Source organism: Astatotilapia calliptera, chromosome 5 (assembly GCF_964374335.1).
Source record: "Astatotilapia calliptera chromosome 5, fAstCal68.1, whole genome shotgun sequence".
Taxonomy (NCBI): Eukaryota; Metazoa; Chordata; class Actinopteri; order Cichliformes; family Cichlidae; genus Astatotilapia; species Astatotilapia calliptera.
The window spans coordinates 5690125-5707371 of NC_137426.1; the positions used below are offsets into that span (position 1 = coordinate 5690125).

Sequence of the window (17247 nt, forward strand, 5' to 3'; positions counted from 1 at the left end):
AACAGCGTGCTATATAGGAAGTTAATGTTAACAGCAGTAACACTTGTTGCACTGATGGCATTTCTCGTTCCTCCTTCTATACGGCGATAAATAGTTTTCTTGCACTTCTAACTGAATATTTTTTCACATTCTATGTCTTAATTTTTTTCCTCATATTTCAGCCTCCCACCCCTGTTCCTCTCTAGCTGTCAGATCAAGCTACAGTCTGGGACGTTTTAAAATCTTTTTGTATCAGCCTTGCTTGGCTTGCTGCCTGACCCACAGGTCGACTAGCCACCAGGAAAACTCCAAGCTCTCCAGATGGCCAATCCGTTTATGAAAGCAAGTTACCAAGCCCTTCCGAACATCAGTGAATGCTGCAATTTCAAATCATATTTCTTAGGTTTAATATTCTGAACATTGGAAACTCAAAATATGCTACATGCAAGCTTCAGTACTGATGGCATTTTAATCAATCCATCTGTGCCTACCACTGTTCATCCTTAACACTTTTCATGAAATAATAAAAAAAAGATGAGACAAACAAAAGAGATATATTCAAGAAAGGCCTTTATGTCAAGGACAAGCGATACTGTTAAGCAGGAGGTCACAGGAGTCCTTTGCTTTCTCTAGTCTTCTGATTGTTATAATGGAAATTATGAAACCATCACCACACAGCTCCAGTCCGTCAGCATCTAGTCCACATAACCAGTACCATCCTATTGTAAAGATGTAAGATGAATGCAGCTTTCTTATTGTTTTTACATTGTTATATGTTGTATTTTCATTCTTTGTATTGTGAAGCATTTTGTGATTTTTGTCTGTGAAAAGTGCTACATAAATAATTTTACTTACTAACTTACTTCTTTTGCTCAAATTCAGACCAAACTAGTCCTCACTATCCTCACTTTATCACTGTAATATGCTATATTTACACTGTCTTTTGTTTCAGATTTTTATCACATTGTTACATGACCAGCACCAACAAACCTCCCACAAAATGTAAATAATGGAAACCCAACATAAACACCATGGTTTTTAAGAACAGTGTAGACATGATGAGCTATACCATAGAAGCTACAATTTACAATGGCCCAGTATTTGAGGGTTGTTTATAGCACCATCATAACTTCTCCAGTAAACTTTGCTTTGTGACTCTTACAGTCTTTGACAAGGCAACAGCAATAAGTAACTTAGAAATGCTTGGAATTTATGGGTCATTTGGACTGATCCTAACATGTTATTTGTGGATTAGCTGCAGATTTGACATGTGATCTTCAAAAATTGGGACGCAGCTCAAGAGTTTCTGAGGAGAAACTGAAGTTCTTCAATTTCATTTGGAGCAAAGGCTTTTACTATGGATGTTTAATGTCGTAGTACACGATGTTATTCTTTAATGAAAACCATTTGGTAGTTTTTCTGTTTTCTGCTATCACTGTCATTAATTCATAACATTATGACTTTCTCAGTGGTAATATTTGTGTGAGAGAAGAAAACTGTTTGGCATGCCCAATCTCAGAATGAAGTAGATGGATAATCAAAGAAAAATAAAAATAAAAAACAAAAGCGCTCACTTGGTGATTCGAATGAAGGGACTTGGAGTATGTCAAAAAGAGCATCTAATTTTTCAAAACAATTCCTCTGTTTTCAAACATGTAAATGCTTTAATAAGAAAAATGGATTTGGATTAGATTTGTGGATTTGAAAGAAACGTTGCCTTTTACTAATGCGAAACCTCAATAAAATGAATTACTATGTTTTTAAGTTCAAATGTAATTTAAAAGCAATATAATATAAAAAAAATAATAATACCCAAGTAAAACTCAGTCCCAAGCTGACAGGCATTCTTTTCTGTGAGAGAAAGAAATAAATATAAATTCTTTGTGATTATAGTCAATGTGTTGATTTACATTTAAAGATCTAGAATTTACGTTAATACTAGATGATGTGTTAACATAGCTACAGATGTCTGGCTCTCATCAAACTTATTGTACAGTAATTTATTCTGAGTGAAAAGCAGCTGCTTGCATAAAGGGAAATAATTTTGTTTTGTTTGGTGACTACATGCATTCAGCGATGAGCAGAGTGATTGGCAGCTAAATAGCTGACTCCGTTTTCAGAAGGACATTTGAATTATAAAACTGAGCCTTAATTACACTGAACAGAATTCAATTGTACAGTTGTTATTGAGGAGTTTGTATTATTTAGTTTAAGGGGGGGAAAATACCGCAAATTATATTAAATTGCAATTTTTGTGATTCAGGAAGTCGAGCAGATGTAACAGAAGCTTGCATGATTAATAGGATTATAAAAATGCAACTGCAGAGCAGCATGCCTCATGTTCAACAACAGCGGAAGGACTGCTGAACTATGTATCTTTGCTTTCCTCTTGCTTCAACACCCTTCACATTCAAATGACCTCTGAAGGCAGCTCGGGGATTTGCCTGATAGATATTACAGTATTTTGTCTGTGTCTGCTATGTGCTAGACTTAACTTCCACCCTCCCCCAACCGTGGAAGCTGACCTTTCATATTTAATATACCATGTTGGGTAAAGGTCAGTACTGTTTTGGCTTCTCTCCACTGGTTTTGTTGTGTGATTGGAAATGCCTGTAGAGTCTTCGATATATAAATATTTTCATGTTGGTGTCAAAAACATGCAAAGGGCAAGTAATCATGGTATATTTTCATTCAGAGAGTTTTGAGATTCATACCTCAGCTTACACCTGAGCCTACAGAGCTATCATGTTATGAGTCTGTCCTCACATTAATTTCCATTACTTCTGTTCAGCCATGATCAGCTTTGTGTTCCCGTGGCCTCGGGTCGTGGGCATGGAAGGCTGGAAATTACTGTAAGGCTTTATGTATCATGTGTCAAAAATAAATACTGTTACTGGGGAAAACATCACCTATTCGAAGCACTAAATTATCAAGATATGAAAGTATATTTTCCTTCTTTACTTTAGATTTCATGTCAGTGACTTGTTTTTTAAAAAATTTTTTATCAGTCTTCACTTTCAATGAAAAGGCAGTGGATTTCTTACATTTGATTTTGCAATCATATAGAGTGCCTGCTGCTGCCCAGCTGGATGACAGGTGCAGAAACCTAAACAGCCTCTTTGAAAACTGAATACCTCGCTAAAAACACGTACATTATTTCATTACAAGGGGAGCTTATAGTATGGGGTAAGACACGACTATTTTTTTATCCCTCTACGTTCAGATTGAAACAACTTTGACCTTCAACATATTTTACTCATCTACTGGAATTTTACACTTTGTTTCATCACTCCGACTTTCATTCTGTCATCATCTCTCTTTGTGGTGGTTCTGTTTTAAGACTTGGGAATGTAAAAGGCTCCAGTTAAGCTTCAAATGCCCCCTGTCCCCCACCACAACCCCCCTCTTCTCAATGAGATGGAAACATTAATCAATTAGGTTGGCCCTTAAAGGATCTGAAGGAGATGAAGCTCTCCTCTCTCTGAAAATGAAATGCCACAGACTTTTAAATCCAGTCAAAGGGCATTTTCCCCAATCTTGCTCTCTTCTTGTTCCCCCCTCCCTTTCATTCCCCACTCCCTGTTTCATTCATCTTCCCTCCCATCCCCCTCTCATTTCTCATGTGCAACATAAGTAGAAGGTCGGGGAATGAGAGGATGATGAAGAAGAGGGTTTATTCAGAAGTGGAATGGGAGGATGAGGGGATGATTGAGCTGTAAAAACATGATTAAAAGTAATTTTTTGCAATTGTGCACAGATGTTTGGAGGAATCGTTTCCATTTTCTTGCATCAAAACAGAAAGAATTGCATGCACATTTCCTCACCTTATTTCAAAGCTAAATTTTAATTCTAGTAACAGTTTGACATTTTAAAATTCATTTCTTTTGGAAAAATACAACCAAATCACAATGCACCAGTTATATGTCAGACTTGAGAGTGGTGTATCAAATGATAATCTAATAAACTGCCATAGATATCCACATAAATAGTCAATATTGTACGTGGTTGCTTTGCATCTGGTAGAAATTCAACAGCAGCTAATTACTAGTATGAAAAAGGGTCACGCAGAGGGTGGAGCAAACTGCATGAATGGCAGTTGTTTCAATGGATGATTGTCCAAAGGAACAAGAGACAACATAGTCCCATTATTGAATGTCAGTGGCTAGAAAAGGTTAGCAAAGGTTCACCATTGAGCAGCCCTTTGTGCTGCGTATAATTGTTGTTATTCTGGAATTGACATACATAATAGTTTATTTGCACACTTTAATTCGCTTGAGCTCTGGCACAAAGTGTTTCTGAATTGGAAAAGTTTTTATGTGCTGCAGAAACACAGTCGGACAGGGAAGGAAATGAAAAGTACTGGTGGTCAAAACAACGTGCACATATGTTCTGAAGCAAAAATCTATTCCTTTGTAACATTGTGGTCAGTGTTTCAATTTTACACAACACGAAACTACTTGCTGTGTCTAGGAAGTCTAGCTGTAACCGTGCATCTGAGCAATAATGGTGCCTTGTTACCCAAAATGTCATGCCACCAAATCCTGTCATGTCATCATTTCCATTGTTTGTCTTGTTTCCTACTTGTCTGGATTTGCATTGTCTTCTGTGTAAGATCAGAGTAGAACAGTTTTGAAGAGAAACAGGAATTCATTTTCGGTATATGGTTGAGTTAGAACAACCAAACTTACTGACCTAAAGGGTTTTTTATTTAGGTAGCTTGACTTTAGTGGAAATATGAAAGCAGAAAATTAAGTACCTCAGTACCAGTCTGATGTAGCTTAAATTGACATAAAGTGAAATTTATTGCATGAGAAGCAATGTCAAAGGCAAAGTCATTCATAAAGGCATTTATAAAGGCATTTACAAAGCATTTTCACAAGCTGCTCTATAACAAAGTGCTTCGCAGAACACAAATGACACAAATCAAAGCAAAGGTGAGTCTTTTTAGCATAATCAGTTTCCATGGGTTTGACTTTTTTTTCCTCCCCACACAAATATGCTGCTTCTGTGTAATAACTGCGAAAAACAGTGTTCTGTGTAGATTCAGGTCATTAATGAGTCATCTCTCTGCCTAATGGACCAACTGAACTCTTTCCTGTTTACCATTACTTTGCTGTTTGCTGTACTCTGGACAACCTTATATGGAATTGCTAACAGTGGACCAAGGCAATGTTGTTGCAATATTCACAAGGGTGCTAAATTAAATCAGGGAGGTAAGCAGCAACATTTAGGACTGCAAATTTTGGTTAAAAGCAATGTAAGTGGATGCAATGGGAAAAAAAAATCATAAAATAACCTTGCTCTGCTCAGATGACAGCAAAGATAACACTTGACCTACAGAGGTCCTCGTGGTAATTCCTGAAACCAAAGCACTGGCCTCTGTTTTACAGAAGAATAAGCATTAATATTTTGCATAAAATGACCAACAGCAAAAGTCTTGTGGTGTCTGATGAAACTCCACCTTGACAGCTTCACTTCCCATAACTAGTGGGGAACTGAAGCTCTTATTATAGTGACATTAAATAACACTTGCATAACTCTGCTTATTTGTTACAGATGAAAGAGTAGGCTAATGTGTGTTCTCTTGTGTAGGAGGAGGAGAAGGCCACTTAAGAAATGGTGAATTTAATGTACGGTACAACCTCCGGAGGTACAGTGTCTAGAGGATTTTTTTGTTACAAACCAGGCATTTTTCATCTTATTCACTGATCTCCATCCATTATCGTTAGTTTGGGTTTCATTTTGATGCATTAGGAGCCATGTAGTTTGAAAAAAGGTTTATTATTCAAAGTAATTATCATCTTTGGGTTGAAAAGAGCTTGTGTAAAACACACTACAGTCCACACTGAAACAAAAGCACTAATCACTGAATGGGTTGGTGACACACTGAACTTTAGCACTGGAGAGTTTGTTTCCTGTTTTAAATTGTTTGTCAGCAATGGAAAATGTTTCTTTAAATGGTAAAAAGCAATGCGTCGATAACATTGTTACTCAAGGAAAATACCATTCCACTGGTTTATATACAGTTGATGTTGAGTAACACACATCCAGCAGATGAGAGAAAATGAACTTCAAAGTCAGCTGTGGTGAAACTGTAGCAAATGTTATCTGTCACTTATCTACGTCACTGTCTAACAAACGGGCACATTTTTGCCTAGAGGCTAGCTTGGCATACCCTCAAACAGAGAATGAATGAACAGCTGCCTGCACTAAGTCCAGATAAGGCCAGCTGACTTGTTGTGGTTTTATTCCCCATTCTGTTAGCGAGAGGGTGAAAAGAGGTGATGCAGCAATGTACAGTATGAGAAGGTTTTTTTGGAAATTAAAGCATTTAAATTTCATCAAGTAGATCCTGAAAAGAGAAATGAGGGGCCTGCAAATACTTAAACAGTAAGAACGATGACCGAGGTACCCTAACCTTAACAAGGTGATTATTTTAACCCAAACCATTTCCTTTTGAGTGGTCTTGTGATTAAACCAGTCTATTTTTACATTGTAAATAAGTAAGGTATGTTTTTTTTTGTTGTTGTTTTCAGCAGTGACTTCTTTAATAGGCTTGAATGGTTTATGTGTAACATATTTCCCGTTGCTGCTAAGCTGCTATAAATGCAAATAACCTAGCATATAGTCATTTAGGTTGCAGTCACTGGATAATGCCAATAAATAGCAAAATTATGCATCCTTGTTAGAACATTTCTCACTGACACACTGTCAAATTCTCCCTGTAGTTACAGAATCTAGCAAATTGACTCACATTTGGAACTGATGAATCACCTTTTGTTTCTGTACTTTGTTGTCTTTGTCTTTTTGCTTTCTCTCATACTGACAGTCTTAGAATTCTAACCAGGTCATTTAAAATTCAGTCACTGTCTTTGCCGTTTGAATTTGCAACTGATCTTTAAACATCATCAAAGAATATAGGTGAATTGTTATAGGAAAACCCCCACTTTTGATCACATTTTTTTTTGTAAGAATCCGCTTAGAACATGTCAGTCCAAAGTCAACAAATAACCCTGAAAAGCTGATGATGGTAAACATGTGCTGCATCAACATAACTGATAATTTGTTTTTTTAGAGGTTTAATATTGCACAAGGTAGAAAGTTGCTACTTTTTGTGATATTTTAGTAAGTCACAGTTAATTTTGAGTCCACTTTTTGTGTTCTTTAGGGAACCTTGTGATATATGTGAGTTAAACATTTACTTAAAAAACAGCAAAGCAGCAATTGTTGATAATCAGTGCACATTTCTATCTGGAAGAAAAATTAAAAGCTCACTTAAATGGAAGCGGAGAGATCTGAGGGGCAGAGTAGAAAAAGAAGAAAGTGTTTTCGTCTTTGTCTTCTGCCTCTTATCAGTAAGTGCTTTATTTTTAAGTGAAATTGTACGTCAATTACCGAAAAACGAATGTTTTCTCTCCAAAGTTGATTGCTTGCGTTTAGCACGAAGCACTGCAAACATCAGTGAGGTCTTTTACTGCTTTATTTAAAAAGGAAAATTATTGAGGTCTTAAAGTCATTTTCATCTAAATGTTATATTTCTGCATTGAAAAATTAGTTATCAATTTATGAAAAGTAAAATGACTACAGCTCAGATAAAGTTATTAAACCAGCGCTCCTGACATCATCGAAGTACAAGCAAGGTTATAACCCTTAATGGAAACTAATGTTTTATTTTTTCCTCTCATTTCCTGATGCTAGCAGGAGCTCTTACCGTGGCAATAAAAATGTTTGTGCCACTATTGTGCTGAATGGATGAATAGAGGGTAAGCTGGATGACACGATTTGCATTTTACACTGGAAAGTTTTTGTCCTTGAATGTTAAAGTTTTCCTGACTATGCCTCAGTTGTGTGTCATCTCCCTTTTATTTACATGTTACACCATTCTCTGTGCCCCTCCACCACACATTAATTTCTCCTCATCTCGATTTTTACCGGCATCCTTCGCTTGCACTTTTTTCCACTTACCCGATTTCTTCCACTACTTATTTTTTTAATCACCCATTTTCCTAATATATGGCATGAGTCCTTCACTGTTCTGTTTCACGTAAGGCTGTAATGCAAAAAAACTACACGCATTCTTTCCCAATGAAGGCATGAGTCCTCATGTGCCAGATAACCCTGTGTACTGTATCCTCTGCTGTAAAAGCAAGCGACTGAGCGAACGAGTAACGGTGAGAGAGAAAGTGAGAGACAGGCAGAGAGGAATCCAACACAGAGGTACAGAATTGGAAGAAATCAGTATCCTTGTGACAGTTAACCTCATGAGATTGGAGTCAGGACAGCCTGAGCTGGCAGCTGATGGCAGACTGCAACAGCAAGCCCATGGTGCAACCCATCTGTGCCTGGTATTAACGCAGGCTCAAACCCCAGGGCCAGAGCCACCATGCCGTGTGTTAGCAACATGGACATGGGCAGAGTCCTGAGGGGGCCAAAAAGTCACCCACTGGGATAACAATGGCAGCTTGGTTAACATAAACACACTCTCAAAGTGAGAGAAAAAATACACACTTTGCGCAAGAACGCAAGAATAAATTGCACATAGCCATAAGACTGAGCACACAACACCACTTCATCCCATTTGTAAAAATACACATTTGGCTGGGAGCAAGGTTATTTTTTCTTATCTGTACCTCGCTAAAGCTATGGTTGTTCTGTGTGTGCATCATGCTGTGTTGACTGCTGTGTGAGCATGTTTTCTATTTGTCCAGCTGTGTGTGAATGTGATTATGTGTGTGAATTCAAGGGTCAAAATTAGAGCAACAATTTATATCGCCATAGTGAGAAAATCAGGTCAGGTGGAGGGGAAAACATTTATCCCTACACAATGCAACAGATGCCTGACACCAGTAAAATACCTTAAAGTGGCTAAAAATGTTAGGTTTTGCTGTGTCAGAGAATGATTTTAGCACTCTATCTCTGCATAGCCATGACTCCATAGTTAGCCAGCTACTATAGTTAGCTAAGGCATCAAAAACCAACTCACAGATTTCTGAATGATCTACATTCCACTGTAACACAACCTAAATACTGTCAAACTTTCAACAGCATTATTAAATTACAAAAACCAACACACCAGATAACCCTGGCATATTAAATGATCAGAAAACACAACAAGTGTCAAGATACAATAGTTTTCCAAGTCTCGATGATACCCAATGTCTTATGACCTCTATCAAATTTTGTCCCATAAAATGATTAATTTTACTGTTTGGTGGCTTATAAAGACAACAACAACAAAAAAACCAACATATTGTCCCATTTCCCAGCTAAGGTTTCCAATCCAGTAGATGGAAGCCTTTAAGCATTTATTTATTTTGCACCTTCAGACTATACAAAATCAGGTGAGAACTGTTTTCCCCTCAGCAAAGTTGGGACTTCTAGTCTTCTATTATCTGATGTGCCACATTAGTGGTGATCTGGTTTCTTCACAGAAGGGAGATTTGTGACATCATATGTGAGGTCAAGTATTTTCCCATTACCTAGCAATAGGTAGATGATAAATGAGACCACAATATGAGACCACTGACCATCCACATGGCTTCTGTGGTCCACTGAGATAAAACTCCCGAGTTTGAAATTGGACGGATGAACAGTTGTGAAATGCGAAGAAGATACACAGAGATACAGAGATTCCTTTATTTATAAGTGAGATGTATTCCACTGGCTGCCGACTCACTGAAATGCATCAAAATACATAACAATATTTTTTATTTATATGACAAAACTGCTGTAAACAACATTTAAATAATGAAGTGAAGTGAAAAAGTTAATGAGATTCACCGTGAACTTTATGGTCCAAATTATGGCAGCATTAGGCTGCACATCATACCAAGTACGTCATTTAAATTCAGGGTCATATCAGGAATCTCAAAGCATAAATTCATGTTTTCATGAAAATATAACATAAAGCTTTAAATTCCTATTGAATTGAATGCATTTGTATTTTCTGTGTCTGTCAGATATAGTGTTATTACACTAAAATTAATTAAATAGTAAAGATTAGATGTTTAGCCATTTTTTAAAAGATGAACAGAGCCTGTGTAAGAGCTGATTTGATCATTTCAAAGAGATTTCACAAAAAAACTAAACATTTCTACAGCTCTTTGAATCAGCCAAATGCCCACACCCCAGTGTTAAATCAACTTGTGATGCTCTCACGACCACGCAGAGAGGCTGTCGTTGGCCCACTATCTGAGGGTCACTTAAACTCACTAATAAAGACTTATTCTTCACTATACCTCGTCAATCCTCCCAGCCCCACTGACCCTCTTCTCGCCTGTCCTCCTCTGACCGGTAGAGGTCGCAGCCTAGCAGTTGCTGAGTGGACGGGAACGCATGGATGGATCAGAGCGCTCCCACATGACAAAGCTACAGCGCGTCTGGAAACGAGGAACGGAGAGCGGGCGTTTTGGGAGAAACCGTAGACAAGATCATTTCTTCACCTGCAGCACGCCCGGCTTGTTTCGCTGTCAAACAACTACACTGTTTAGCTTCCTAGTTTCAGAGATTACTGAGGCGGGCATCTGTCTTTTCTTTCCCCCCTCTTTCCAAGTGAACTTTATAGGGATGTTATATATGAGAGCATCAGCGTGCAGTTAGGGCCGAAGTAACTGTAGGACGGATATAAAGACTGAACATCTTCTCGTACTACTTTTTTGTTCGGTTTGATACACAAAAGAAAAAAAAGAGAGGGAGAGAGACGTGTGTGAGTGAGTGTGTGTGAGTGTGTGTGTGTGCAGGAGAGAGAGAAGTCGCACAGGTTTTTTTTTTGGGAGCTACGTTTTCATGCCGTCAGTCTTGCGGACTCTGAGATGGACGTCAGATTTTATCCAGCTCCCCCTTCAAGCGTGGGTTCATGTACGCTACCGACTGACTCCGGTTTGGACTATTACCATTCCAACAAGGTAAACGTTTACGGTTACTTTAGTCGGTCAGATGTGCAGCCATAAGTTTCATGATGTATATTGAATACGCATGGTGGCAGACGGGTCGTATTTTTTCAGGCACGCTGTTTGAAGACCTCTAGTGACAAGTGCTGCACTTTTGGTTCCCTCGGGATCAGTGAGTGACAGGCTGCATTTCCCCGTCAACTTCGTTGTATTTCTTTAATGTATTTGGACTCATAAACTTTGCTAAAAAGGACACCTGCTTTGAGATCGTGCACGTGAGGTGGCGTTTAATTTCAAATCGCTTGTGTGTTAGTGTGAATAAACTGGGGCTGCGTTGTGCTGTGGATGTCCTGTGAGCAGAGTTGGAGCGCACCACTTTATCTGGCGCACCGGAGGAGCTGGTGATTGCTTTCAACAACCAAAACTGACAAATGGACAAAATGAACGTGTGCATTTTTTTCTTGTCTTCTAATATATATAGACCGCCAGAATGTTTTCTATATGATCTAAATGCTTCAGAATTAACTGCGGAAATACACTTTCCAGCTACTTTACAGGGCCAGTGCACTATTATTCCGAAATACAATTATCAGCATTGCGTTGAAATATGAGAGCATGCTATGCGTATTGGTTAAGACTATACTAATACATGTTGCAGCGTGATTTGGCATTTTCGTCTGTTTTATTTTGCATTATTGCTCGGTAAGATACTTTCCATTAGTACTAATCACTAGTATATTTTGGCATGCTTGGTTATCAACACCTGTATGGACAAAAATTCAACCACATCATTGTGCGCATAATAACTTTTTAGAAATGATTATTCGCCTTTGCCTTTAAAAGAAGCCTTCCGTGTTTGGTTAAAGTTTGATTATTATATTAGCTTTTGTGTTTACATTAACACTGATAAGAAGTGCTGGAAAAATTAACTGCGTTGTACGCACGATTCAGTAGTAAAAGAAGCGTTTATTGAACAACTTGAAGTGCTAACACCTGTCATGGATTATCTATCTCTGAAAACAGGCTCTTTGAAAGAAAGGAAAGAAAAGGCTGCATCTGCAGTAGTGCGTTTTGGATTTTCCAATTCCTTCTTGAATTATGTGGTTATTGATATCCTGTTGATGTTGGGCCTACAGTAAAGAGAGAAGCTTTTTACTCTTGCACTCTGTCCATGGTGGACACCATTGCAGATTCTTTTCCTTGCAGAAAAATGTTTGGCATCTACAAGTGAGAAATGTACATACAGACCTACTTAATAGTCCAAGGTTACAAGTTGCAAGTAATGAGCCAAGTTTCTTTTACTGCGGTGGTCAAGGTAAAACTTGTGTAAACATTTACCAGTAACTATTGAGCAGAACTAGAAGAAGGCAGTATACCCCCAGCCATTCACATTGGTTTGCTTGCCTTAGCACCTGGAAGAAAGCCAGCAGGCAGTTAGCTTTTGCTGATGACAAAGTGAAACATTATAGCTCAGTACAATATTTGAATTGTTAATCTATCCTGTTCATGCACACAGTCACCTGTATGTATACATGTCCAACACATGCGGTTAGCTGCCTGTGGACACACTCTTCTACACCAACACTCACATACTTGGAGAGAGATTTGAATCACAATACGCGAATGGTTTACAAGGATTGCAGTTATTCCTCAACTCCTGACTCACTGGGACATCAACATCAGTCTTTAAAATCCAAATGAAGTGTTCATAGTTATAGCTCGATTTTGTTTTACACGTTAATTTAGTCTATCACTAGAAGCAGAATTCAGATAGAAGTACTTTTGTAATCTTTTTGTGATTTTGAAAAAGTTGTATAATTGTGTGTGTGTGCGGTTAGCTAAACACATACACTGTAGGCAGACAGAGTAGCTGCAGATGTGCTATCTACTGAAGATCACAGTAGGACCTTGTTGTTTCTGACTGAGGCTGCGTCCCAGCTCTTGTAGTATTAACACAATGAACTGTATTGGTTATCATGATTCAGCAAGCGTAGAGGCTGTTGGCCCGGTAAGGAGCAGGTTTGAGTTTCAAGGACAGAATCATATAACATTGTCATTACTAAAGTAACAGCTGTGACCATGATGTAAAGCGACACATTATCTGCACTGTACTCCTGCTTCTACACGTAACTGTTGAATAATGATACAGGATCTTTATAAGACATTTTTGGCAATAGTTCATCTTACTGGCGCCTTGAATTCACAAGTATGGAGTTGACCTGCTGGAGTGGCTCAGTATTAGAAGCACCGCAGCTGTTTAATGCCACTTCAATCAGCAAGTGAGGAAGCTGATTTCTTTTTTTCTTAAAGTCAGATTCACAAGACAGTTAGTCATTGCTGTTGATATTTTTTTTTTAATTTTTCCATGGTAAATTGCAAACATAATTCTAAGCAATGTTAAGAGCTGCATGTTTTCAAATAGGCACAAAACTCCCAAACGTGGCCTCCTGAAGACATTCACACCGATATATATATATATATATATACAGCTTGTTTGACAATCACTCGTGTAATTATGCATTACAGTACAGTATTAAATACACCAACCAGGAAGTGCACATAATACAAAGTGGGACAGTTCACATATAAAAAAGTGTATGGCTTCCTGTTCTAGTGGTGTAAAGTCAAATCTATTTCTGAGGGTGACTGTTAAGCTTTGTGTGAATGACTGTAAATTGTGTGCACACACAATGATCAGATCTCTACTCTATTTTTCTACTTTTTTTTTAGAAATCAGAAGCAGAGGAAGGAAAGATTGTTAATGTAATGCTTTTATTCAGGGACAGGTTGTTAAAACAGATGCAATAAAACATTCTTGCAGCACAGATTGCCTTCAGGAAGGTTACAGTGCTCAGTTTTTGTTAAAATATGTTACATGAGCTAACTTCCAGGAACCTCATCATAGGTGTTTTCATTATTTGGCCTTTTCTTCTGTGTTATAAATGGGATGGGCAGAATACAGTGTAGTCAGTATATATAGCTAGCACTGCAACCTAAATACTGTAGTCACTGTGTTAAATCAACACCTCTTTAAAACAACTGTAAGAACTAAAACTGAGCACTGTAATCTGAAGGTAGGATTTATTGCATGACTGATGACTACATTAATGCTAACAAACTGACAAGAGAATGTAAGCATCACCCAAATATTTAATCAGAAGGTTATGCTTTAGTTTTGTTTTTCAGTCAAGTTCACGCTCAAAAACCAAAAGGATAAAGATATTCTTTAAAACCGTTATGATGATTCTCTGCAGTTCATTGTAAAAACAACCTGTGTGCCCGTATTTCAGAACAATGCAAAGAACAACACATGAGAAAAGCATCGATTTGTGTTTTGTTAAGAACCCCACGGCTCTGTTGCTCTTCTCAACTCCATCCAACTTGCATTGTCCTGCACTTGCACAATCACTGTGAGTCATCTTTACTTTTCGCCCAAGATTTCTCCTAATCTTTTTGAAGCCTCTCTGTATCTTTCCTCGCTGAGTGGGAGGCTTGTTTGTTCAGCGTACACTCAGCTGTGTATACCAGCGCTGAAGGCCACTTCTTCGCAAATGCCTGTTTTAGTGGGAGACTATTTGTCAAATGCATTATGACTTGTGCATACCCCGAGGCAGAATCACTCCGGTGAAATGAAGTTGGATAGATTACTGTAGATGTTCCACTTTCCCCTCATCCCTTTTCCCTCTAACAACACAGTGCCCAAGAGGGAGCCTCTCGTGTAATTATACTGTAGTTATACTGTAGGTTTATAATTCGATGGTTTGCAGATGTTACTCTTTACATAGTTGCAGTCTGTTCCAACTCACTATCAGTTATTTAGAGATTTTATTTAGGGCTAAATGCGTGCACGTGTGCGTATATTTGCATGCGTGCAAAGTGCAAATCTAATTGCTAAAACACTTTGAGGTGAGCTGTATGTATGAAACAGGTTTTAAGGTATACCTCATTTATACATTTATCTTATGTTTAATCTTATGCCCTATTTTACATCACTACACGAATACACATTACCATTAGCTGACATTCATCCACTCGAAAAGCAATGAGGCCAGCTTTTGCAGAGCACGTACCACCCCTTTTTAAGTGGTTCGTTCCATTTCCAGTGCTATCCAAATCACTGTATTAGTCACAGGATACTTCAAAGTATGGACAGGCAAAAATATTTTCCATTTGAATTCTCAGAATGTGATTTTTTTCCCCCTCTTGAAAACATGACAGTAATAGAAACAGAAATAAGAAGAGTTATTTCAGCAGTACCTCATTCTGTACACAGAGCGAAGTTAATTACATGGAGGCAAGCATTCTTGGGTCGACAGCATGGACTTGGGGTTTTTCATTGTGCCCATTCATAACATTCTGCTGACTGGCCAGTCCGAGTTGCAATATCCCAACTATTCTCACTGGGAAAATGTTAACCCATGCATGGCTCGCATGCACACCAGAGGGAAAAATGCAGTCTGTGTTGCTGGAACTACAAGTGGCGAGTTTGCTGTTATAATGCAGTTACTGGCAGTCGGCACATGGAATTAAGGCTATGTTTTGGATTTAAAAATCACTAAACTGTCTTTATTGTAAAGTTCTCTTGTTTTATTTTTTAATTTTTAATTTTTTGGTCTAACCACTTCCTGGCTGTATTCATAATGAAGTCTTTCTGTCTCCCCACATCCCCACCCCCACCCCCCTCGCTGTGTCTAACTTCTTCTCTCATTTACCTTCCCAGCAGCAATGTCAAAAGGTTATGGAGGGAAGCTGGATCGCCTGGGGCTGATTGTGTCTTTGAGTTAATGATAAGTAGCTACAGTGTTATTCTCTGGAGCAGTGGGGCTTAGATTGTGTTGTGTGCATGGACTGTTACAGTAGGAGTGTGATGGTTTTGTTTTGAAACACAATAAAGCGAAATAGAGGTACGACTGCATTTTTCATCTGAGTTAAATCCAAAAGTGTGTTACACGCAGAACCCAAGCTTCCTCGTTTGGCTTCATGTCTGTTTAGCTATGTTTCTATGTTACAGTATAGTTGCATCACAAGAAAAAGCCCCAATCTCGCCACATCAGTGATACTGTAGTTTCTATTCTATAGCTGTATCTGCCTTGGATTTCATGGGGTATTTTAAGGACAGCTATTGTCTGTACAGAGAGCAAATAAGGGGATACAGCTATCCATTACAGGGATTTACCACGATGGACTCGAGTTTAACCTACAAGATAGAGAAGTCAACCAGACTCACAGCACTCCAGTGCTCTGTACTTTATAATCTAGACCAGACATGACTCAGAGCTACTAGAGGTGTTAAGAGGGTCATAAGTCATGTATGGCTGAAAATAGATTCTATAGTTTATCCTGCCTCGTTATCTACTTAATCACCGAGGTCCATAGAAACAGGCTATTTATGTTGATGATTGATTATATTACCAAGAATTGAATCATGACAGTGTATTTTTTAAACTCCTCCCAATATACTTTAGAGATATACTATTGCATTTCAAGTAATTTCTGCGCTGTTATCAGCCTGTAATCTATCATTCAGTAAGTTTATCAGCAGACTGCTTTTAGAGTGAGGCTGATATTAAGTTTTCAGCCTGGGTGACGTGCATGACAAGCTGTAAGTTACTGCAAAACACAGCCGCATCATAAGGTGTCAGAGTAATTTCAATCTTGACGTTGATTACGAAGTGAATCGGCCGAGCCCCGGTTCAACTCGTGCCCCTCATTAAATCACATTAACCCTAATTATCGTCACAGCCCCTTGAAACCAAAATACAACAGTCAGGCTTGACTCTTGGCTCCTCAGCTGGCTGTTGGGTGTGTGCATCATGCACTTGTGACTTGTGTAAAGTCAAGTCCAGTGTGGCAAGGCATTTTAAACTGTCTTCACCTCAGGAGGCCACTGGTTTCTCAGTAGCAATTGCCTTGACTGGCTGTCTCTCCCCCCCTATCACCTCCCTCCTGCAGCCCAGTTTCCTTGTGCTGCTTTATATTCACTTCTTGATTGGTTGGGGGATGGGTGGTGGAATAGCATTTGAGAGGTTAGCTGGTTAGTGAAGGGAGGGGGGAAGAAGGTTGGTGTGTGCATAAAGAAAGAGAAGGGTCTGTAGGTGGAGGGAAACTGGAGAGAGATTTTTAGGGGTACTTTATTTTTCAGCTCGCCATTGAGTCTGTAATGTCATTCAACGATGTGGAAACCAAAATGAGCCTTGCCACCAGATGTGTTCCAGTCCAGATAGCGACTTGAAAGACAGACGTTTATTGTTTTAGTGCATTTGGTGTGGTTCAAACCCAAACTGCATGAAATGCTGATTGATGGATTTCACTAAAGAATGTCTGTGCGTGTGTGCGTGTGTGTGTGAGAGGGAAGCAAAAAGAGGGAGAAAGATCTCCT

The 17247-nt window shown here is 38.6% G+C and overlaps 1 protein-coding gene across 5 annotated transcripts in view; it reads left to right on the top strand.

Moving 5' to 3' along the window:
* The window catches only part of tox2 (TOX high mobility group box family member 2), a 105028-nt gene that overhangs the window by 8041 nt on the left and 79740 nt on the right, over positions 1 to 17247 (top strand). For 3 of the 5 annotated variants that reach the window (XM_026166865.2, XM_080301596.1, XM_026166869.2), the window contains exon 1: positions 10297 to 10883. The exons of 1 other annotated variant lie outside the window; for it this stretch is intronic. In XM_026166865.2, coding sequence (XP_026022650.1) covers positions 10791 to 10883 — 93 coding nt within the window. In that variant the 5' untranslated portion in view covers positions 10297 to 10790. Of the gene's footprint in view, positions 1 to 10296; positions 10884 to 10978; positions 11315 to 17247 lie in introns of those variants that run through there. One more of the 5 variants, XM_080301597.1, reaches the window with a different exon arrangement.